We start from the raw sequence: 23,712 nt of genomic DNA on the forward strand, positions 1-23,712 counted from the left end.
TTCTGTAGCATAAAATATATTAATCTTTAGAAGTACTTTCTTACTTTCTTATTTCGTTTTGAGTCGAGCTCCACAAATAGGAGTTGAGCCTACCAAGCTGTAATCTTCGATTTGGTGGGCAAGTGCATGGTAAATGAGATCTTCATTCTCAAGCCAAAGGTTTCTGTCACATTCCTGTCAGTAACAAATGTCATTGGCCACCTGCATTCAACATTAGAAGAGTACATTCCATTGTAATTTTGTCCAATGGCGTGTCAGAGTGGGCGTGTTCTTTTTACTACAGGTTCTCAAGTGGCAGAAGTTAAAACTCAGTGCGCGCAGGCACCCAGTGAGAATGCCGTTTCAGCATCCTGATGCACGTATGGGACTCAACAACTTCATCCTCTGCTTTTCCTTGTCTCTCGGATTTTAAAATCGGTGGAGTTTAAAAAACATTCTGCCCACGCTTCGGGCTGGAGACGAAACGGACTCGTTTATCATGGCATTTTATAGACTTTTAGTCGTTGTAGTTTCTCTCACGTGTAACTTGTCAGTTGAGGGACAAGACAGTTACGGATTATCGTATGCATTAAGATCTGAACTGTCGGAGGATGCTATTTTAGTGGCCAACAACGGAATTCGCGTGCCTTTTGGGAGATCAGTCTACATTGATCCCATCAATGATCTGGTAGTTGACGTTCAGCCGGACGACAGGTGCAGCATAACAGTCCTAGACAATGATCCTCTCTCTCAAAGACCCGGACATCTTTCGCCAAAGAAGTTTCCCTGTGAATTTGGTCCCAATGATGTCAGGTACTTTCATTACGGCTCGAGGAGTCCTGTCAGAGACAGAGTGAGACTGCAACTCAGGTATGACACGCAGAGCGACACGATCATCATACCGTTTATGGTGGAGGTGGAGGTAGTTTTTACACAGTTAGAAGTAATTACCAAAAACATGCCACTCACCGTCGATAGCTTTAATGGTGTCAGCAATCCTGTCGACAACAAAATATTGGGCTTTACCTATGACAGAGATTCAGAGCAATGCGAGGTCACCTCTCTAGCCAGCAGCAGCGCACTTCCCAGATATGGCAAACTTGTAGATGATGAAGATAAACTGGGGAAAATGATGGACTGCGATGAATTCCTTACATCAGACATTCGTTATCAGCACACGTTTAGTAACAAGTCGCCCAACAAAGACTATATCCCCATGGTAGTTGAACTATATAATAAAGAGGGAAATCTGCTGAAACAGGAATTTTTCCATGTTATGGTGCGCATACAAGTGGGAAAGGAAAACACACCGCCGAAACCCAGCTTTGTTTCAATGATGATGATGGAAGTTGATCAGTTTGTCATGACGGCTATAACTCCTGATATGCTTTCAGCAGACGATGTAGAGTCAAGTCCAGAGGAACTCATTTTCAACATCACCTCTCCTCTTTCCCTTGAAGAAGGCTATATTGTTAGTACAGATGACAGGAACTTGCCAATAACTGCTTTTTATCAGAGGGACCTTTTTGATTTAAAAATTGCTTACAAGCCACCTTCTCTTGACTCGGATACAGAGAGGATCTTCCAGATTGAATTTGAAGCGCTGGACACTGACGGGGGCATTTCAGACCCCTTTGCTTTCATGATTGTTGTGAAACCCATGAACAGTCTTGCCCCGGTCGTAACCAAAAACACAGGCCAGCTTTTGTACGAGGGTCAATCCAGATCACTAGTCACATCACACAACTTAGAAATCAGTGATGAGGACAACTTGGACAGAGTTAAATTGAGTGTCATTGATGGTCTCCGACATGGTGAGCTCACTGTCCTTGGTTCCCGTAGAAAGCATTTCACCCCAGAAGAGTTAGATGCAGGTGTGGTTGTCTATCAGCACGATGGCAGTGACACCTACAGCGATAACATCATTTTCAGAATGACAGATGATAAGAATGAGGTTGAGTTCCTGTTCCCAATCACCATTGTACCAATGGATGATGAGGCTCCCATAGTCAATGCTAATACAGGACTGGTGTTGTTCAAGCATCAGATGATGCCAATCTCCCCTCTAATGCTAAGTGCAGCTGATGTTGACTCTGAAGACTCAACCATTAAGTTCACCATTCAGCCTCCATTCTCCACTATTGGCGAGGTGCTACTGAGACAGTCCGAGGCCCCAGAAGACCCTTCTTCATGGAAATTTAACTCACAGGATGAGGTCTATGAAAAGGTGGTGTCCGAGTGGCAACAGAAGGACATCACTGACGGAAAACTTTTCTATCGTCACACAGGTCCCCATAGTACTGAGACGGTCACTGATCAGTTTATATTTACAGTTGAAGATGACAATGACCCTCCCAATCAGTCTGGAGACAATACTTTTGTCATCAGAGTCCTGCCCATTGATGACATCCCACCTGTGCTGTTCCCAGGAACCAGCCTACAGATGGTTGTGCACGAGTACCAAATTACTCACTTTAGCAAAAATGTCCTCCGTTACACAGACCTTGACTCTGATGATCGCGACCTGAAATACACAGTCATCGAGCCACCAGCAGACACAGACGAGAACAACCCGTTGGTGTTTGGGTCTATAGTTTTAACCGACAGCCCAGACACAGAGATTCATGACTTCACACAGGCACAAATCAACCATCACAAAATTTCATTTAGCCCCCCAGATATAGAACTTGGAATCATTCCACACGTGGTCCAGTTTCATTACACGGTAGAAGACACAGCTGGAAATAGTGTGAAGGGAGTCTTTACCATACATGTGCAGCCAGTTAACAATAAACCACCAGAGATTGTAAACACTGGCTTCACAGTGCTTGAACATGCAACACATGTTATAAAAAATGCTGAGCTTGATGCCAATGACCTTGACACAGAGAATACAGACCTGACTTTTACTGCAACTGCTCTTCCTCAGCATGGCACACTCCAGCTCAAAAGTAGTGATCTAAGCAAAGGTGATACTTTCAGATTGATGGATGTCTGGGATGGCTCACTCTTATATGTACATAATGGGGATGAGATCAATAGTGATTCATTTCAGTTGGAGATCACCGACGGTATCCATTTGGTCCCAATCACTGTGAAAATTGTGGTGAAGCTCATCGACGATGAGGCACCCAAAATCAGCATGAAAGCTGGGACGATTGGCTCTACCATGGAAGTCCTGGAAAATGGTGCCACAGAGATCACATCCAGTGTGATCCAGGGGGAAGATGATGACACTGATAACCTCATGTTGACCTTTATCTTGGAGGATGCCCCAGTTCTTGGGGAGATCTTGGTAAACGGGGCACCTGCAAGCAAATTCACCCAAGCTGACGTCATCAACGGGCTGGTAGTGTATGCTCACACAAGCGGAGAGGTTGGCCTCATCACCAAACAGGATGCCTTCAACCTGACCCTGTCCGATATGTCTGAAGAGTGGACTGTGGGTGGAAACAAAGTGAATGGAGTGCGGGTTCTCATCACTATCCTCCCTGTTGACAGCCAACCCCCTGAGATCACTGTTGGACCCCAGTTCAGTGTCTTAGAGGGAGAGAAAACCTCTATTGGTAGCGACCACATAAGCGCTCAAGATCCAGACACGCCTATTGATGACATCCTGTGCACAATCGTTGTCCAGCCATCCTCAGGTTATGTAGAGAACATATCCCCTGCTCCAGGTTCAGAGAAGTCTAGATCAGGCACAGCTGTAAGCGCTTTCACTATCAAAGACGTTAAGGACGGAAATGTCTACTATGTACAGAGCATACACAAAACAGTGGAGCCAGTAGAGGACCGGTTTACTTTCAGATGTTCAGATGGTATCAACTTCTCAGAGAGGCATTTCTTCCCCGTTGTGATCATTCCGACCAATGATGAGAAGCCTGAAATTTTTGCCAGAGAGTTCCTAGTGATGGAGGGAATGAACATTGTTATCGACACTCCGATCCTGAATGGAGCCGACGCTGATATTCCTGCAGAAGAATTAACCTTCATCATCACCAAGCCTCCCAAGCATGGCTCCATCCTCAATCAGCTGGCCACTGGCTCCATCCCAGTCACAAACTTCACACTGGAGCAGATCAAGGAAGCGTCTAGTGTCATCTACGAGCACGATGACTCTGAGACCACAGAGGATAGCTTTGATGTGATCCTCACCGACGGGAAACACAAAGTGGAGGGCACCATAAAGGTCGTGATCATCGCCGTGGACGATGAGACACCCAGAATTCTCATAAACGACGGACTGGAGGTGGAGGTGGGAGAAACCAAGGAAATCACAGCCAAATTGTTGAAGGCTACAGATCTAGATTCAGAAGACAGCACTCTCACATTCGTGGTGCGATACGGGCCGAGTCAAGGACTACTGCAGAGGACCACTCCACAGGGAGTTCTGGAGAACATCACAGTTGGCATGAACTTCACACAGGCAGAAGTGGATCAGGGATTCATTTTGTATGAACACAATGGACAAGAGGGCGTCCGCGACCTCCTCAAGTTTGACGTGACCGATGGCCCTAACGCACTCATCGACAGATACTTCTACATCACAGTGAGCAGCATTGACATGGTCTTCCCTGATGTGGTCAGCAAAGGTGTGTCTTTGAAAGAAGGAGGCCGAGTGACACTGACCACTGACCTGCTCAGCACCAGTGACCTGAACAGCCCAGACGAACATCTGGTCTTTACCATCACCAGAGCCCCAGTCAGGGGACATTTGGAGTGTACTGACACGCCAGGCATCCCTATCGCCTCCTTCACTCAGCTTGAGTTAGCTGGAAGCAAAGTCTACTACATCCACACTGCTGACGACGAAGTGAAAATGGACAGCTTTGAGTTTGAGGCCACCGACGGCTACAACCCAGTGTTTCGTACCTTCCGTGTAGCCATTGTGGACGTGGACAACAAGAAGCCCGTCCTGACTGTGCACGATTTGTTGGCAACAGAAGGCCAGAGCAAGCTCATCACACCGTTTGAGCTGACGGTGGAGGATCAAGACACACCTGAACGCCTCCTGAAGTTCACAATCACCCAATTGCCCATTCATGGCAAATTGCTCTTCAACAACAGCAAGCCTATCACCTCCTTCACCAAACAGGACCTGAATGAGAACATGATCAGCTACAAGCACGACGGCACAGACTCCGAAGAGGACAGCTTCTCCTTCACCATCACAGACGGCACTCACAACGACTTCTTTGTCTTCCCTGACACAGTGTTTGAGACGCGCAAGCCTCAGACCATGAAGATCACCATTGTGTCAGTAGACAACGGGGCTCCTCAGATTGTGTTGAATAAAGGTGCCACGACTTTGAAGATGTTGTCTACAGGTCACCTGGGCTTCCCGATTACCAGCAAGTCCCTGAGGGCCGAGGACAGAGACAGCCCCGCGCCATCCCTGTTGTTCCGTGTGACTGGTCAACCAGAGCATGGCTACCTCATCCACCTGGGCAAGGGGAACGACTCCATCTCCACCTTCTCTCAAGGTAATACCAAACCTCCACAATTTTAACATTGAAAAATGCTTTTGAAAACTGAATTTCTGCTTTATTGTAGTGGAGAACAAATACTTTTCCTAGAACAATTGCTTTTGCAGTTTAAAACTCCATCCTTTAGAGGCTGGGGCGATGTTTCAATTATTAAAGCCTGCAACCTCCGCTCTGTCTGAAAATCTTAAGCTTACTAACCTCTGCTGAGGATAAAGGCTGGTGACTGTCGCTGGTTGTTAGCTTCAACCCCAAAAAGGGACAGGCACACCCCTCAGCTGCTCAGCTCATAATTAATTAATCACACACTTTCTTGTTAGAGGACTTGACACTGACTAGAGAATAATTTTTCTTCCCAGAGATATTCCAAAATTGGTTCCCCTGGACTTGAATTTTGCAAGATGTTAATTTGTTCTATGAGGATATTCAGCTCATAAATAACAGAACAGTGATGAAGAGAGAGGAATTGTAAGACATGATTTATGTAAACACCAGTTGTTATATTTGAAGCAGCAATCCAGCTTCCCTCCCAGGAGCAATTAGTAGTACCAACAATATTTAATTCAAGCATTATGTTTATGACTTATGGGAAATTTGCCATGTTGGCCAGTGATGTTTGGTAGTAGGTAAAAACATTCAAATTCAAAACAGATAATTAATCTCTAAAAACCAGCATGAATATTTTCTAAGTACAATTGGGAATGTTTTGCTTATATCAAACAGAATGTCCAACACACCTCAGGGGCAGGTAGTACAAGGGAGCAGTGTAGACACACTGTGCATGGACACCTTCACACACAGCAAGATACATACTCCCCCGCCTGCCCCCCCCACCCATACCACACACACACACACACACACACACACACACACACACACACACACACACACACACATTCTCACACAACACTCACACAACACACACACACACACACACACACACACACACACACACACACACACGACACTCACACACACACATTCTCACACAACACTCACACAACACACACACACATTCTCACACAACACTCACACAACACACACACACACACACACACACACACACACACACACACACACACACACACGACACTCACACACACACATTTTCACACAACAATCACACACATTCTCACACATTCTCACTCAACACTCACACAACACTCATACACACGACACACACACACATACACACACACACACACACACACACACACACACACACACGACACACTCACACACACACACACGCACACACACACTAACACTCAGAGGACACACATACACACACAAGTAAAAACACAAAGGAACATGCTCAGACACCACGTGTTCACACAGTGGGGGTGATGGTGAGGGTGTGAGATGCATGTCAGCTCCACTCAGTGCAGCAGCCAGTGAAGTGTCACAGCCACAGGAAAAGGGCAGGCATGGCAAAAAAAAGCCACCCTTGGCAAGCAGTGCCATCAGCAGAGGCAGCCAGACGAAAGGGACAATCATTCTTCTTTATTTACGCAGCTATTCCCCGTGTCACTTTCCGCATCCGCACAAACTGCTCTCGCTAAATATTTGACGATCTTAGAGCCCCCTTGGAGAAGGAGGGCAGCAGTCTTTTTTTGTTGTTGTTGTTGAGGATTCATTTTCTGGAGATGGCTTCACTTTTGCATTCATAACAAGGGTTTACATTTTTATGAGTCTCCCCCCCCCCCCCCCCCCCCCCCACCGAAGTGTGAAAGAGGGGTCCGGGGTGTTGATAGCGTTTGGCAAAATGTTCAGCTGGTGGTCTATCAACACCATTTTTTTTATATATATATATATATAATTTCAGAGCTCTGAGAGACAAAAGCAGATGTGCTGAAAAGCTGTGCCTTCTGGAATCGGGCCTCTAAAAACATCTTTGTGTCCTTGCCTGTCATTACATGACTGTGTGTCACCTGTTATTTGAATAGTTTGCTGACACAGTTTCCCCAACAGATCACCCGGGACTCACTCTTGGCACACTATTTGCTTCAAAGGGGTTTTCTCTTAAAAAAATGTTGCCGTAAAATGTGAGGGACTAATAGGGAGAAAGAGAGAGAGTATTTATTTTTATTATTTTCAGCATAGTTCTCTTTCAGTTACTTTCCATGGGCTGCACACATTATTGCGTATTGATGTATTAATGAATTAATGAATAATATGCTGCACCTGCATATTTTTGTAGCCTATGATGGATTTCACACTAAAACACTGTTTGTTTAGAATGGATTGAACGTCCACTTGATGACAGAAATATCTTGTTTATGCTTTCAGCTGACATTGAAGACCAGAAGATCAGTTACGTGCTGAAGGATAATAATAATGCAACAAGCGACTTGTTTCACTTCTCCGTCGAGGACAACGGTAAGATATTTTTTGAAAGCTACTGAAATGATCTGAATCTGCTGTTGGTTGTACAACAAGTAAAGCTGTTACAGAGGGAACACAAGATGCTTCTCTCTCGGTAAGTGCCTGGTGGGCCAGTAGATTCTGTAGGGACTAAAGAAGCACCAAACCAATGTGTTTAGAGCATTTCCTCTTCTTTACAGAGGTGTGTCTGTCTGCAGCCTATAGGGGTGGAAAAGTCACTGTAAAACACAATGCACCACATATTGTGCAAATATTGGAGTTTACAGAATCAGTGTGCACAAGTGTTTGCCTCCAAGTGCCCGTCATAAAATCTTTGAGTAGATGTTGTTTCCTTTGTACTCTCTGAGTAGACACCATAGGATGCTGACTGGAAAGCAGTTCTCTATTTGACCTGTGTCTCTGTATTTCCCTGTGGCTGTATTTACATCCTAAAGCATTTATACAAGCAGGTCCTGCAGTTAAAAACACAAAAACATAAAATAGACGTCCTACATATCTGTTTACATATACAGGGAACTGTTTTGTTTTGTTCAATTAATTATTACAACTTTTACATTAAACTTACCCAAAAAATATGTCCATTCGGGGATATTTCGCTTTTATGACAGTGAACCCCGCTCTCTCCAGGAAGTCCCATATTAGTATTTAATTGTCTTTGTTAGTGGGACCCAAAGTCAAATAAGAGGTCTTAGATGTAGCACGACCCCCACTACAAAGAAGTGTTTGATATTTAACACCAGAAGCAAGACAGCAAATACTTAGAGCCAGAGGCCTGGGAACAAGGCCGTACCTGTGGCCAGACTGGTAATTATATGGAGAGTGTTGAAGGGCTCATTTCAGTGCTGGGACTGGGAAAATACTGAAGGAGCAGCTGTATCTTATAAACTGTGTTTTGGGCATTCAGGGGTCTATTAGGTTTTCTGTGTCCTGGGTTTGCATGTAGCACTTGTTCCCTCCCTGTTATTTCTGAAGGGAAAATCAGTAGGGGCAGACAGGAGGAGCAGAAGATTTGAGGTGTGCGGAGGGGACCTTTGACGTTTAAGAGATGTTCAAGCTCACCCTGTGATTTTAGGGGCCACTGAAAGAATGATTACATCTTTCCCTCTGACCCTACCTAGAAGGAAGTCCACCTGGAGTTTGTCTGCTCGTTACTTGCCCCTCTCTTGTTTAAGAAAGCCCACTGATCTGTTACCATGGTTTCACTGACCTTACATACACAAATGAAAGTTTTTTAGATGCCATGTACTGTCTCTTCAGTAGGTCTCTGTAGGGCTCTCTTTTTGTTTTAACATTATTTGCAATCGTGTGATTTGGAAGGCAAGTTTGAGAATTTTTCTGTAAGACAGTAGACAAATACAGAACTGCAAATACAGTAGACCCGGGTATAATTAGACCCTACAGTAGACCCTGGTATAATTCTTCCTCATGCCACAGAAATCAAAGCCCCTCCACACTCACTCGCTCTTCAGCTCTCTCACACACTCACACACACACACACTCATTTACACACTCACACACACACACACACACACGTGTACACACACACACACACACACACACACACCGTCACATCACAAGTAATTCTCATGCCATTTGTGGCTTTCCTTTAAGGGTCCTTACCCTCTGGCTTGCACGCTGTAATCTGCAAGTCCAGCGCTATGACTTACAAACAATCTGGAGCCCTTAATGCCGCAAGACGGAGCCCTAATTAGAGTGCCTTCAAACCTGTCGGTGCTTTTCCTGCAAAGAGGCTGCGATGTGCTGTGCCAGGTAGTGTGGGCAGCAGCGCTTCCCCTGCAGACCGGGCTGTCACTGAGAGAAATCCAAGTCCTCACTAATAATTCCCTTTCCTGTTACTGTGTGACACACACTCTCTCTCTCTCTCTCTCTCTCTCTCTCTCCCTGTCATCCTGAGCTGTCTATAAGTTGACTTCTTTTGTTGAAGATTCTCCCCCAGCTTAATCACATTCTTTTATCAGCCAAATCCCCTGCTACTTCGGCAGCACAGTGTGGGGTGGCTGGCAAGGAGTCCAACTTAAATTGTATGAAATTAAAACTGTTTTCAGCCCCCGTAGTTGTTGCTTGGGCACAGTTGTTTGTGTTGGGACATTGTCCCTTTGAAATAGTGTTTGATTCCCACACATGGGACCACATAATAGAATTTAAGTGTTTTTTTTTTTTTTTTTTTTTGAGGCAGAATTAATTCTTAGCTTCTGCTCCCAGATGTAAACATCTGAAAGCATGGATGCACATTAGCACAGATCAACTGTGGCTTTTGTGAAACAAGGGAAGGGAATTGGTCTCAACTGTCTGCACCCTTCTGTCTCTCAGAATCTGGTCTGAGCTTCTAACCCCTGTCCCCCTCCCGCTCTTTATCTCAACCCCTGTTTGAACTACCCGCATTCTCTCCATCCCTCTCAGTGGCCTGGAGGTATGATCCCTACACCGTGGGCTCTCAGACTCTTGACCTCCTTTCTCATACCACAGTCATGTTAGTTGAATACATTACCTGATTGACGAAGTTATGTAAGAGACTACATTTAGTCCCATTATTTTTTGTAACTGTTAATTTGAAGTGAAGTCCGTGTAAGCACACAATTTTTCTGTAGTCAGTGTAATATTCAGCATGCAGGAGAAATGCCACTGAAAGATATGGCCTCTGTGCAAACCCTCAGTGATTTGAGTAACAATAGCTAATCACTGCAAAGTCACTGAAGCCAGACTAATCATGTGGGCTTCTCTAGACGGCATTACTTGCAGAGAATCATTTCATATTCTAGAGTGCCTGCAGGCAATATGTCTGTAGTTACAGTTGACATTGAAATCAGTATTGATGTGTTTTCATCGCAGACTTTTACTAATTCTTTGACATTCTTTGTGTGTAGCTTCTGTAATATGTATTAGTATGTTACGTATGTAGCATTATTGTTTAGAGAAAGCAAATTATATAGAGAACTAAAAACCAGATAAAAGATGATGTTTTCAGGCCGGCAGTCAAAAGGTCAGACTGTGGTCAGACTGTGTGCCTCAGAGGTTAACAGTGAGAATGATTTATGATGGTCTTTGACCACATGGCTCTGACAGACAGGTGTGGAGCTGAGGCAGGGCCTCAAGGGCGCACAGGTAGCCATGTCCCCAAGCACAGCACTGGGCTGATCTAACACCACTAATAAGCGCTGTTGTCTGAGAGCAGAGACAAGGCATGGGGGGAGCTGGGGGCTGTGCATCATGAGGGGGAAACTTGTTTTTGATGGGAATTGTTTTTATTTATTTATTTGTTTGTTTGCTTTTTTTATGGTTATATTTTTTCTTTGGTTTTGAAGAAGAAAGGCTGTTGTCTGATTTGAAGCTCATTTCAGTATGCAGTGAATATTTATATTCATCTGCATTGTTGACAATCATTAACTGTAAGTTTTAAGAGCGATGCTTTGCAACTGTCCTGGAATAATGCCAATAATCTACATGAAGTGATTGAGACTAGTGACTGCTCAGGGAACACCATGCTTTCTTGAAGTTGCATCAACTGCACTGGCTCTCTGAATATTTGGCAGCGTTTTTTTATAGCGCTCCTGATTGGAGAGTAGCAGAGCCACCCTTCTGCCCCAGGGCCCCCACTCTTCTTTGTAATTGCCTCCCGGACCCAGCATCTTGCTTCTTTCCTTTTTTGTTTGAGGTAGTTGTTGTGGAGAAACATTAGATAATGATCCCAGAGCTCTGCTGGATGGCTGTGAAGGTGAATCTGTGAGGACGCTGCTACAGCGGACTCACTCAGTTTGGTTGGGGGATGTGGGGCGAGGTGGGGTGCTTAGGGGGGGTCTGGGGGATTGCTTAGCTGTTGTGAGTTATGAGCTGAAACACTTGGCACAGTTCAACAGACCAGTAGAGGACCTGGGAGTCTATGGTGCAGTCAAGTAGGGATTGATCAAGATTGATTTACTTTGGTCCCCTTCCTCAGAATAACATTTTGAAGGCAGTGACACTATTTAGGGACTTGGAAGCAAATGATTTGACAATCCTTGCGCCCTCAGCATGCGTGGGTGACGCTGTAAGTGTAAACCTGAGACACAGATAGTTCAGAGGAGCAGGAAATGGCACCCTCCTCCCTGAGAAGTAGAGTCAGTGAAGGCAGCAGCAGCAGCCTTGGGGGTGCATTGAAAAGGGTGTGGGTCTCCATAAAGTGTGGCCTGTTCTAAAGGTTTGAGATCTGTCATCGTGACAGCTTTGTGATGTTAAAGGCAGGCTCTGACAGTCACTCTCTGGTGGGGTTTATTACTTTCTGAAGGTGCGGGTGTTTGTCAGGACACTTACGACCCCTCAGACGCCCACTCAGTAAACACCCCCTTATTGTTCAGGCTGACAAAAGGACAGATGCATTCACTTCTTCACCGTCGCTTCTCCAGTGTAGGCTTGTATGTTGTCTTCATCCTATTCCCAGAGGCATCTGTGTGTGTCTTCCGAATCTCTCCCTTTTCAACAGTCAAGCTGTCTGCTCAGGACCAGGCTACATCCATCCATGCTTGCTGTAAACCTAATGGACTGAAATACTGTACTCACATTTCCCCCTTTGCTCGAAAACGTCCTTAGTGTGCTTATTATTGCCACACAAACGCGCAATTTACCAGAGACTTCATCTTGATAGAGAGAGAAAACCCATAGACATAATACCATGCTCAATTGCCTAAGGATGAGGATATTAAAATGTTACTGATTTCCACTTCTTACCACTTCTTACAATTGTAGTATCATAATATACTTACTACACAAACTTTTTAAACGCAGCTTTATTTTTTGGAAGGTGTACATTAGGGCTGAACGATTAATTGCATTTGCGGTTTAATCGCGATATGATGAGACGCGATTTTCAAACCGCAACTAAAAAAAAACACGCGATTACATTTATTTTTAAAATATATATCTTTTTTTTAAGATGGAAAATTTTGCACACAGTGATTAAAGCAGCATAACGGATCACTTACTAATCACTAACGAGATGCTAGTGGCTCAAACTAGCGAAATCTCTTGAAATGTGCTTACTTTGACACTATGACCAACTAGTTAGTCAACACCTAACCCTGAAGTACAATTACTGCATAAGGCCAATTTAAAAAGTGCATGCCTTTGCATGCATTGACTTTGTTTAAATAACTTAAATGCACAGTGGCAAAGCCACCGATTCGTTTCTGTAATGAGCAGTTAAATACAAATGTAAAATGTGGAAAAGAATATTTCACACTAAATGTATCTAATATTGTGTCATATTTAAATCATTCAGTACGTTTTGTTGGAGAAAAAAAGAGGATAACATTTTAAAAAATCGCATATCGAATCGCAATCGCAATATTTTGGGGAAAAATCGCAATTCGATTATTTTCCCAAATCGTTCAGCCCTAGTGTACATCTTATGTACTGTACAGAAAGAGAATGAGCTTTTAAAAAGCGTATGCCAGCGTGTGGTGAAACACTACTGCTCTCCTGTCTTCAAGAATGTTAGATGTACTCGTCAGAGAGATGAACCCCAGTATCCGTTTGAGCTTTTTTAATGGCTGACCTTTATAGGCTGTAGCAAAAGTGTCCTCCCTCTGAGGATGAGAGAGAGAGGGAAAAAAGGAGGAAAGAGAGAGAGAGAGAGAGAGAGAGAGAGAGGGAGAGCACAGATGGAGAAACAGAAGATGAAAGAAAGAGATGGGGGGATGTAAAAAGAGTTCATTTATCTTTATTTCTCTGGGGATGTGATTTTCAGTCACACACCCGTGAGCTGGACACCTGTCAACCACTGGCCCCACGGACATGCAAACCTACTCACGTTCAGGTCTATACTAACAACATCCCCCGCATGTGAAACATGGGTTTGTGGCGTGAGCTCCTCAGACAGTTAATTGGTTAAAATAACAAATTGGTCTCTGTTTGGAAACCGTCAGAAAAGACCGTGTTGGATGTCGTTTGGTGGCTTAAAAGACACTTAGGAATCATGTGGTATGCTCTCTGCTCTGACACACATGGAAGGTTTATTAAGAAGGAGCTGATTAGACCTCACTTAAAGCCTAACCCATGGGCATGGGAGATCACTGAAGATGCTTTGCATATGACAGGGCTGTGTTACGGGCAGCAGTCTGTAGCTTATCAGTGCACACATGGTTCAAGAGGCATGATTTAAATATGTATGAGGGAAGACACACCAGAGCGCGCGTGTGTGTGTGCACACGTGGCATGTGTGTGTCTCATCACTTTCCGTGTGCGCATGTGTGTGTGTGTGTTTGTTGTGTGTGTGTGCGCGTGTGTGTGTGTGTGTCTGATCAGTTTTATTCTTGAGGGTCCTAATTGAAGCAGGCACCGTTAAAAGTCCTTCCTAGCTTTGAAATGGTCGACTCTGGAGAATGTGTTTTTCCAGCCAATCTACTGACACAAGTTTTCCTGGAAATCCTTGCTTTGAATTCCCCTATGCTGAATCCTCAGAGACAAGACCCAGGCTTTGAAGGCAAGGCAGCAACTTCCCCATGGCCAGTTCATGTGTAGACCCTGCTCCAGAGAAAGAAAGAACGAGTGAACGGGAGAGAGAGAGAGTGAGAGAAAGAGAGAGAGCGAGGGAGAAGGAGAAGGAGAAGGAGGAGAACGAAAGAGGAAGACAGTGTGTGTGAGGGAGATGCTGATGAGAGACTTTGATAGGGGTTATTCCAGCTAGACCCCTTAGACACTAATTACTTGGGCAATTGCACTAGTCAATCAATGATCTCTCAGAAACCGATAAAAGACATTAGAAAAAGGAAAGATGAAGCTGTACTTCTCTGCAGAATATGAATGTGCACATGACACTTTTCCCACACCCTTGCACACACACACACACACACACACACACACACACACACACACACACACACACACACACACACACACACAGACCAGGAGGAAAGAGAGAGAGAGAAATAAAGAAAAAAGAGGATCTCTCTGATACTCTCGGAAGAGCACTCACTGTGCCAATAGATGGAGGTTCAAAGTTCAGTTACACTTAATATAGAAATGGCTTAATGTATTAAAGAACCATTGAGTTTTAACGATTAGGCCAGACATGATCAAGTATAGCTGACTGATAGCCAATTCAATCTGTGTGTCCGTGTGTGCGTGCAAGCGTGTGTGTATATATACTGTGTGTGTGTGTGTGTGTGTGTGTGTGTGTGTGTTCGTGTGTGTGTGTGTGTGTGTGTGTGTTTGTGTGTGTGTGTTTGTGTGTGTGTGTGTGTGTGTGTGTGTGTGTGTGCGCGCACATTTGGTTTGGTGTTTGGAACATTTTGAAATGTCTGTACTTGCTTTAGATGAGCAAATGATTCTTTCTTCTAAGTTGTTGAAAGGAAATGGCATTCAACTAGCAAGAGAAAAACACATACTGAGACTCTGCTTTGTCAGCTCTTTTATTGCATCAAGAAAAGTCTTCTGAGATGGACTGAGATGGAGGTTTAAAGCGTAACTTATTGGATCAATTTTACATTGTTTGGGACATTTATTAAAGATATATTGTCATTTAGCGAGTCACTCTCACCAAATTCTAATACATTTCTCGAGTATTTAAATAGCAAGTGAATATCCATTATTTATTTAAATTGATGCTGTGATAAATGCTGCCATGGCACTGATGATGATGGTGGCTTGCTTTGAAGGAGGAAACAGCCTGAAGAACCAGCAGTTCAGCCTAAACTGGGCCTGGATCTCCCTGGAAAAGGAGAGCTATGTGGTGGACGAGGAGGACAAGTTCCTGGAAGTGGTCCTCACCAGACGAGGCTACCTGGGAGAAACCTCATTTGTTGGTAAGTAGCTTTCACTTCCCCTCTCAGTCCCCATCAATGTGGTCAACGTTAAACCCTGACGTTCAGAATGGGGAAAATTAATTTTGATAATTAGCACGTCTCGTTGAACCGTCACTTTGAGCGTTTCAAGCGTTTTCAGCTTATCTCAAGAGTCTCATGAACACGCGGTCGAGATGCTTTCATTTTGCTGCTTTGTGCATCTCTGGGACAAACATGAAAGTGACGGCAAGGTGCGGCGGCTCACATCTCTGGAGCAGAGGGGAGAGCAAACACCTGGTTATCTCTACCACGACCCCACAGCACAGCTCACAGGAGGTCCACATTCATATTCCAACAACACAGCCCTCACCTGTGTGTGTGGCTGTGTGTGTGAGAGAGAGAGAGAGAGAGAGAGAGAGGGAGAAAGAGAGAGAGAGGGAGAAAGAGAGAGAGAGGGAGAGAGGCTGACTACTCGAGGCAAATGAAAATAAATGGGCCCCTCTAATCTGAGCAACAAGGGGATAATGTAAGCCATCCTCACCCAGGCTGTAATCGATCAGGTCATTAGTCTGAAAGACAGTCCCATGTAGTAGATTTGCACACTGTAGTCTCTCCATTGCTCACAACACAGCAGCATTGCACTGGAATCAGGGTTATTTTCAGGCACTTAAAAATGATGAAGTTTACTTCCAGCGCTGTGCGATTACATTTATCAGGTACCAAGATATTTGGGAAGGAGAGGGCGTAGACATCACACAACTTGCTTGAAGGAACGTATCAGTAGAGGAACTAAGTTCATTCCCTCTGTGATATATACAAGTTCATAGTCTATGCGCATGTAGAAATGTGTGTGTGTGTGTGTGTCTGACTGTGTGTGCGTGTGCGTGTGCGTGTGTGTGTGTGTGTGTGTGTGTGTGTGTGTGTGTGTGTGTGAGTGTGTGTCTGTCTGTATGTGTGCTATACCCACAATGCTCGTTGAGAACAAAGTTTTAACGAGTCTGAGCCCTGCAGCCACTTGCATCCAAGCAGCCTCTTCCTCTCGTCTACCTCTCTCCCTCCCTGACGCCATCCCTCTCTTTATTCACCTCCTTCCTCTCCTCTGCCTGTTGGCTCATCGCAGGGTCACCAGTGGGGAGCGAAGCCTGTCGTGCCTTAACCAGCCAAACCGGATCACAGCCGCTGGACGCTTTCTTTTGAGGATGGCCGCTTTTCCGTTGGCCCCCGCTGCCTTCCTCGCCCCGTGTCGCGCTCTCCCGCGGTTCTCACTGGCTTGTGTGCTCCATCCTCAGCTTTCTTTTTTCCATTGGCCCTCTTTTCTTTCACCTTATGGGCCGCAGAGGCTAAACTTGTTATCGGTGGAGCCTTACCCCCTGCCGGAACTCAAGAAAGATTTTTGAAAGAACCTTCTCTCTCTCTCTCTCTCTCACTCTCTCTCACTCCTTCCTCTGTCTCTGCAGCTGCCTCTCTATCTCTCTCTCTCTCCTATCTTTGTTTCTGTACATAATTTTTCCCCCACAACCTGAGGAGCCTTTCCTTTGAAGATTCCCCCACTCACTTTTTGTTTCATTCTTTGAATTTCATTTGGATTGGATGTGTACAGTGAGGCCTTAGCAGAGATATGTCAGTGTGAATCTACCAGAGGCTGTTTCCAATATTGATCCCTCCAAAGGATGATCTAGTCAACAAAGCAAATTATACTTTACATTCATTCTTCTTCCAAATCACCACGTGTAGTCACCTAGTGAGCAGACCTGCTACATGTACTTACATGTGTAAGTTATTGAGGGGGTAATATCAAGGATTAAATGTGGCAGTTCTGGCTTAACCTCACAGAGATTAAGCATCATTTTGCAGTACTGTGTAGAACATTTTCTCAACTCGACCGCTCAGTGGAACTCCTCATTTGCTCATCGTATGAAGCGGTGACGTGGAGCGTGTGAGTTTGGAGTGTACAGTGTGGGGCGTTCTGGGCTTTAGCGCTGCTGCATTTTAATCGAGCCGGAGGTGGGGCATTAATTCTCTACAGCTGTTTCCATGCCGATGCCAGAAGGGACCCTGCCAGCTGCCGAGGCTTGATGTGCCCGTGATCAAACGCCCTTGGGCAGGTGCAGCAGAGGTAGCCCCGCCGCGAGGGGGACCCCTGCCTGGTCTGGCTTGGGGTGCTGCACCGCCGGGGTGAGCCTCCCTCCCCCACCCCCACTGCAATGGGGAGCCCCGCAAATAACCTCCTTTGGGGCTCACACCCCCACTTTAGAGGTCTGTGATCATCATCATCTGGTGCCAAGGGCCAGGGAGGTGTTCTTTGGCCTGCTTTGCTGTGCTGTGCAGCAGTACGGGAGCATGAATGTTTCGCTCTTGTCAGTGAGAACCGTGACATTCTCTAAGCTGCTTGTTTTTCCGGTGTGACACCCAGTGTTACTGCATCATTATTCTCCTGCTCTAGTTCTTGCAAAAGTTGTTGCCATATCCCTTTCCTGAACGAGCCCTACCTCTTTGAAATCCACACTTAAAATAATCCTTCACAGTAAATTTTGTAATATGCCTTTTCAAATGAAAATCATTTCTCATCTCCCCTCGGCCTTGCTGCTTTAAATGAGGAGAAATGGATGCGCGTCCTCCCCACTGTGTGAGCTAAATTGGAGTATACATCAGCAAAAAAAAAAAAAAACTTACCGCTCGCTCTTCTTTTCTCTCTCTGCACTCTTACACAGGAATTGGCACGCTCGACGGCACCGCCGAGAAGGACAAGGATTTCAAAGGCAAGTCGCAGAAGCAGGTGCAGTTCAACCCGGGCCAGGCCCATGCTGCCTGGAAGGTTCGCGTCTTCTCCGACGGCAAGTACGAGCAGTCAGAGACGTTCCAGATCGCCCTCTCGGAGCCGGTCATGGGCGCCCTGGAGTTCCCGACTAAGGCAGCCGTGGAGGTCGTTGACCCTGGTGATGGTGAGTATTGTTGCCGACCTCTGTGTAGTTTTTTTTTATCAACAGGAAGGCAATTTTCAGGAGCAGCAGGTTTCAGGAAAACAAAACAAAATACAGCGGCAATACAAATGTCCCCTCTGTAGGGGACTTATGGGGAGTATTTTAGTGGGTTGTTGCACTTGAAGTTCATCTCCATCTTTCATCTTTCAAATATTATCTCTTCTCACTTGAGACAGAATTTAGAGCACGCTGAATGAAGATGCCATCCCCAGCATTTGACAGCCTCAGATCTAAACAGTGTCAGTGTTGTTTGAGGGGGGAAGGCAAGAGCTTTGCTGAAAAACTGTGTGTGCCAGAGGATCCAGTGCTGTTTCAACGATTCATCAAAATCTATGTTAAAAGACCACAGTCTTGTGTTTGACATGCCAGCCTTAAAGTCCCCACATTGAAGCCCTCATTTTGATTTCATTTGAACCTTTAGTTCTGCTTTTAGTGGACAGTAAGATACTCTGTCTACAGTCAAATAAAAAGAAACATCTGTCTGAAAGAAAGTCAGAAAGTATACGGTCTACAGCCAGTGTGCATGTGTAATTGCCTCTGTAATTAGACAGAAGGTTCAAGGGTTGTTTGAGCGAAGCTCCCTTTGGGAGAGGTCGATACTGAGGTTTATGTCATTTGAGGAGAACAGGAAGGCTGTGCAAGCAGCGGCAGCATCTCTGTGTGTCTGTTCTAATGAAGCAGGGATGGCCCTCAGTTTAATCAGCCCCTCTGCTGTGAGAATCCAAAGCCACACAGAAACTCACACAGACACACACACACACACACACACACACACACACACACACACACACACACACACACACACACACAAGCACAGACCGTCAGTCATTAGTCTGCTGGTGGACCACTGTGTTATAGGATTGGACACACACAGGTACACACACACACACACACACACACACACACACACACCCATAAACAGGCCGTCAGTCATTAGGCTGCTGGTGGACCACTGTGTTATAGGATTGGACACACACAGGTACACACTTCTATAGACAGACATACATTTTCTCTCTCTCCCGCACACACACACACACATACAAACACACATGCTGTGCCAAAGTAATGACGCGCGGTCTCTAAAAGTCATGTTTTGGGGCTCACTCTCTCTCCCTCTCTCCAGTTGCAGCATGCTCCTCGGAATAATGGCCTCTGAATAAGGTCCCCTATTTCTGAGTTGATAAGCAAATTTAGATTCGTCTCACAGAAATAACCTGGGGCTCTTGTTTATTTTATTTCGTATTTCTTCATGGTTTTGTTTTGCTTCGTGGGCCTCCTCCAGCATCCCACGGCAATTATGAAGCACACTTAATACCCAAAACAGTTTCAGTTCAGACGCCGTCTTGATGGAGACCCTCTCGCTCCCTCCTCTTTTCTCTCTCTCTCTCTCTCTCTCTCATGCTCTCTCTTTCTGTAGCAAATTCTCTATAGTATGAGAGGGATTTTTTTCCTTTAAAAAGAGCCTCACTGCAAATCTTCCCCTGTGAGCTCATTAGAGGCGCCATGGAAGGGTTTGTTTAGAGGAGGCAGAGTCCCTGTGGGAGGGGATGGGGTGGGGTGTGTGGTGTCGGTGGTGGTGGGGCATCTGTGACAGAGAGTGGTACTGGTTTTGCTCCGGCTGAAGGGACGACTCCTCAGACCCCCTGCCGCGGCTGGACCAGACACCCCGGCCAGCCTCACCCCACCCCCCTTACTGCAGTCCTCCTCTGCCCTCCTGCACCAGCCTACCACCCTGCCCCTGCCCTCCTGCACCAGCCTCCTCACACTTGAACTGCCACACTCATGCCCATTAGTGTTTAAGTGCTTGATGAGCCTGGGGTTGGGCTGTGGCAGGGCCCTCAGAGAGCCCTCTGACCCAGTTGTCTCCAAGACATGGCATCTCCCCTCATAAATATATTACAGCAGCCGAGCGCTGGAAGAGAGCAAGGGCTGCAGCCTCTAAACCGCACGCATTGTCTTCCTGTTGCACTGCCTTCGTTAGCTTCATTAGCTTCTCACAAGCCTATTTGGTTAGCCATGAGACAGATATGAGACTAAAGCTACTCTTCTATGGAAGGAGTTTTCATTTAGAGTAGTTGTGTTGGGGTGTATGACTCCTTGAAAGAAAAATAAAGAATCTATATTAAAAAAATATACTGTGACTGTGGCACCGAATGGTCCATTTGTCTTGTCCAGCTGTCCTGTAGTGAGGTGAAAATGAAGGGCAGGCGCGGTGAGGGAGTTTGGTGGCCATGTGACGCACGAGTACTATCGATGCTCTGAGGGGCTTCGACTCTGGATCAGGCTGAACCTCTGCGTCTTAAATACAATGCTCTAGCCTCTGAGATGCAATCCCTTCTCTCTCCAATCCCACAATTTGTTGATGTTTTCTTTAATCTCCTTTCTCATTTTCTCTTCCTTCTTTTCCTCCTTCTCCCTATCCCTCTGTGTCTCTCTGCATCTCTCTCTTCTTTATGCTGTTGTCTATCTCTGATTATGAGCTCCCTGCCAGAGGGGTGGCCAGTTGCACTAAGATAAGTGGAGGAGAGATTTGAGAAAGGGATCAAAGATAATGAATACACGCATACAGGGATCTGGGACGAGAGAGACAAGCAGTCTGTTTGCTTTTTCTTTCTTTTTTTTTTATCTCTCTCTTTTTTTATCATTGGTCCCTCTGTGCCTGTCTGAAATAAAGAAAAAAACAGAGTGTGCATTTCTGTTGATTTTAGGGCATTTCAGAGTTCTCACTTCTGTCTTTTGATAGAGTACTCTCCCACGGGTTGTGGTGTGCTGTTACCATCACACGACTATTCTATAAAAACTTCTCTGTGATGTTGACTCCACCCTGACCTTTGGTTTTAAGATGTAGTCATGACCCGAAAACTCTTTTTTTTATTCTATCTACCAGCTTCTTGGCACCACTCTGGTTGATGCATGCCTCTTAGAAAAACCAGCTAATACTGATGTGCTTTTGTTTGTGCCGTAAAGGACAATATCAGTGTGAGAATTCATGGCAAGTCCAGAAAAATCACTTTTTGTAAGGTCTGCCTACACATCTCTACCATTCCAGGTGTTAATCTCTACTAGCAAGCATTTCAGACTTAAATTAAAAAGCTTAATTAAGACGTACAGCTGACATTAAGCCATCCTGTGCACTGCCTCTTCTGGGATGTAGTGATTTGTAAAACGCCTAACATGTGTTCATGTTTCTCCTCCTCAACAGAGTCCACAGTTTTTATCCCTCGGGCCAGCTTTGGCATCGATGAGAACATCGGCGAGCTGCTCATCCCGGTGCACCGCAGTGGTGATGTCAGCGAGGAACTCATGGTGGTCTGCCACACACTGCAAGGTACGACAGCTCCTCCCCCTGAAGTCACACGGAAACAGAGTGAGGATGTTTAGTGCTAGCATGATGCTTTGAAATAGTGTGAGGATGATTTCTTGAAGAAAAATGTAAATGATGAACAGAGTGAGAATGTTTAGTGCTAGCATAATGCTTAAAAACAGAGTGAGGATGTTAAGTGGTAGTATGAAGCTTTGAAACAGAGTGAGGATGATTAGTGCTAGCATGATGAAACAGAGTGAGGATGATTAGTGGTAGTATGATGCTTTGAAACAGAGTGAGGATAATTAGTGATAGCATGATGCACTGAAACTGAGTGAGGATGTTCAGTGGTAGTATGATGTACTGAATATGGTTTGGGTTTGAGCTGTGCACCTGTGGCTAAATGGTAAGTGCATTACAATGTAGCAGCTCATACAAATATACAAAAATACATTGTATACCTAAAGTTTATTGTAGGAAATCTTGTGTTTTTCCCCATATGGGAAAGGAAAACACTGCTGGTTTATATTCATAAATCAAACAACTTGTTAGTTGTTAAGTAACTGTCTAATTACAGAATTACCTGTGAAAACAAAACTTTCTGTGCAGGCACTGCCAAAGGAACAGTCCCCAGCTCCGTGTTGTCCTACTCTGACTACATCTCTCGGCCTGAGGACCCCAGCAGCTTGCTGCACTTCGACAAGGACGAGACGGAGAAGCTCTGCCGCGTGGTGGTCATCGACGACTCGCTTTACGAGGGCGAGGAGAGCTTTAATGTCACCCTCAGCCTGCCAGTTGGTGGCCGCCTGGGCACGGAGTTCTCCACCGCCCGTGTCACCATTCTTCCCGATAGCGATGACGGTAAGTGGGCATCAGTTGTTGTTCAAAAAGTTGCAGTAAATGATCTTGACTGAAAAGGACTATATCAGATCAAAAGTCAAATGTGAAACAGATGTTTTATGACATGATGTTTGGGCTCCCTGCAAACTCCTTGTAGACTTACGTCGCACAGTTTAGCCACAGGATCACCGATACTTGGGTATGTAGATAAAATCAAACTTGTGAAGGATTTCATTCAGTCCCTTCCTGAAACACTTAGACTGACAGGCAGGAGTAGAAGTGGTCCTTTTCCCTCCATTTTGAAAAGAACAGATATTCTATCCTCCTCCAAACTCTGTCTTAAATTGCACCATAGGGTGGCCCCGGGGGAAATTTCATCCTGTCACTCCCAATCACGTCATATCAAAAAACTCTGTGACAATCGTACTGCAAGACACAGTTTTTGCACTGCCGTAATCAGAGCATATCTGAAGGTAATCGAAGGTTATACTGTCTCCCATCAGGGGAACAGCAGGATTCACTTCTTATTCAGCCTGAGATGAGGAGGGGTCATAGGAAACTGAGTGATGGCTCACACATAGCATTAACATGCATTGTAATTCATACAATACAGACGACTGTGTATGTCTGGTTTAAGCTTCAGTTTTTTTTAAAGCCTGTTTTGTTCCTCTTGGTTAAAGTATTCATTATAATCCAGTATTCATTAGATTTCAGTTAAAAAGTGTGGATTTCTTTTCATCGCTCATAGGCTTTAATGTGCATTGTGTCCTTTCAAGACAACTATTTCATATTCCTTTTGTCAAACAAAGAACCCCATCAACTTTTACTCCACACCTCACTGATAACACAAGGAATCTTCTCTCAATGTCTGTCTGTGTGTGCGTGCGTGTGCGTGTGCGTGTGCGTGTGCGTGTGCGTGTGCGTGTGCGTGTGCGTGTGCGTGTGTGTGTGTGTGTCCGTGGGTG

The 23,712-nt window shown here is 45.2% G+C and overlaps 1 protein-coding gene across 1 annotated transcript in view; it reads left to right on the forward strand.

Annotated features, from left to right (window-relative positions):
- Positions 1–550: 550 nt before the first annotated feature.
- The window catches only part of frem2a (FRAS1 related extracellular matrix 2a), a gene marked incomplete at its 3' end in the record, with an annotated part of 41,275 nt that continues 18,113 nt past the window's right edge, over positions 551–23,712 (forward strand). Inside the window, exons 1-6 of the mRNA XM_080845067.1 lie at positions 551–5,462; positions 7,752–7,841; positions 15,497–15,643; positions 18,334–18,564; positions 21,806–21,931; positions 22,517–22,768. Coding sequence (XP_080701193.1) covers positions 887–5,462; positions 7,752–7,841; positions 15,497–15,643; positions 18,334–18,564; positions 21,806–21,931; positions 22,517–22,768 — 5,422 coding nt within the window. The 5' untranslated portion in view covers positions 551–886. The remainder of the gene's footprint in view (positions 5,463–7,751; positions 7,842–15,496; positions 15,644–18,333; positions 18,565–21,805; positions 21,932–22,516; positions 22,769–23,712) is intronic.

This window comes from Sprattus sprattus (assembly GCF_963457725.1).
Source record: "Sprattus sprattus genome assembly, chromosome: 1".
Lineage (NCBI taxonomy): Eukaryota > Metazoa > Chordata > Actinopteri > Clupeiformes > Clupeidae > Sprattus > Sprattus sprattus.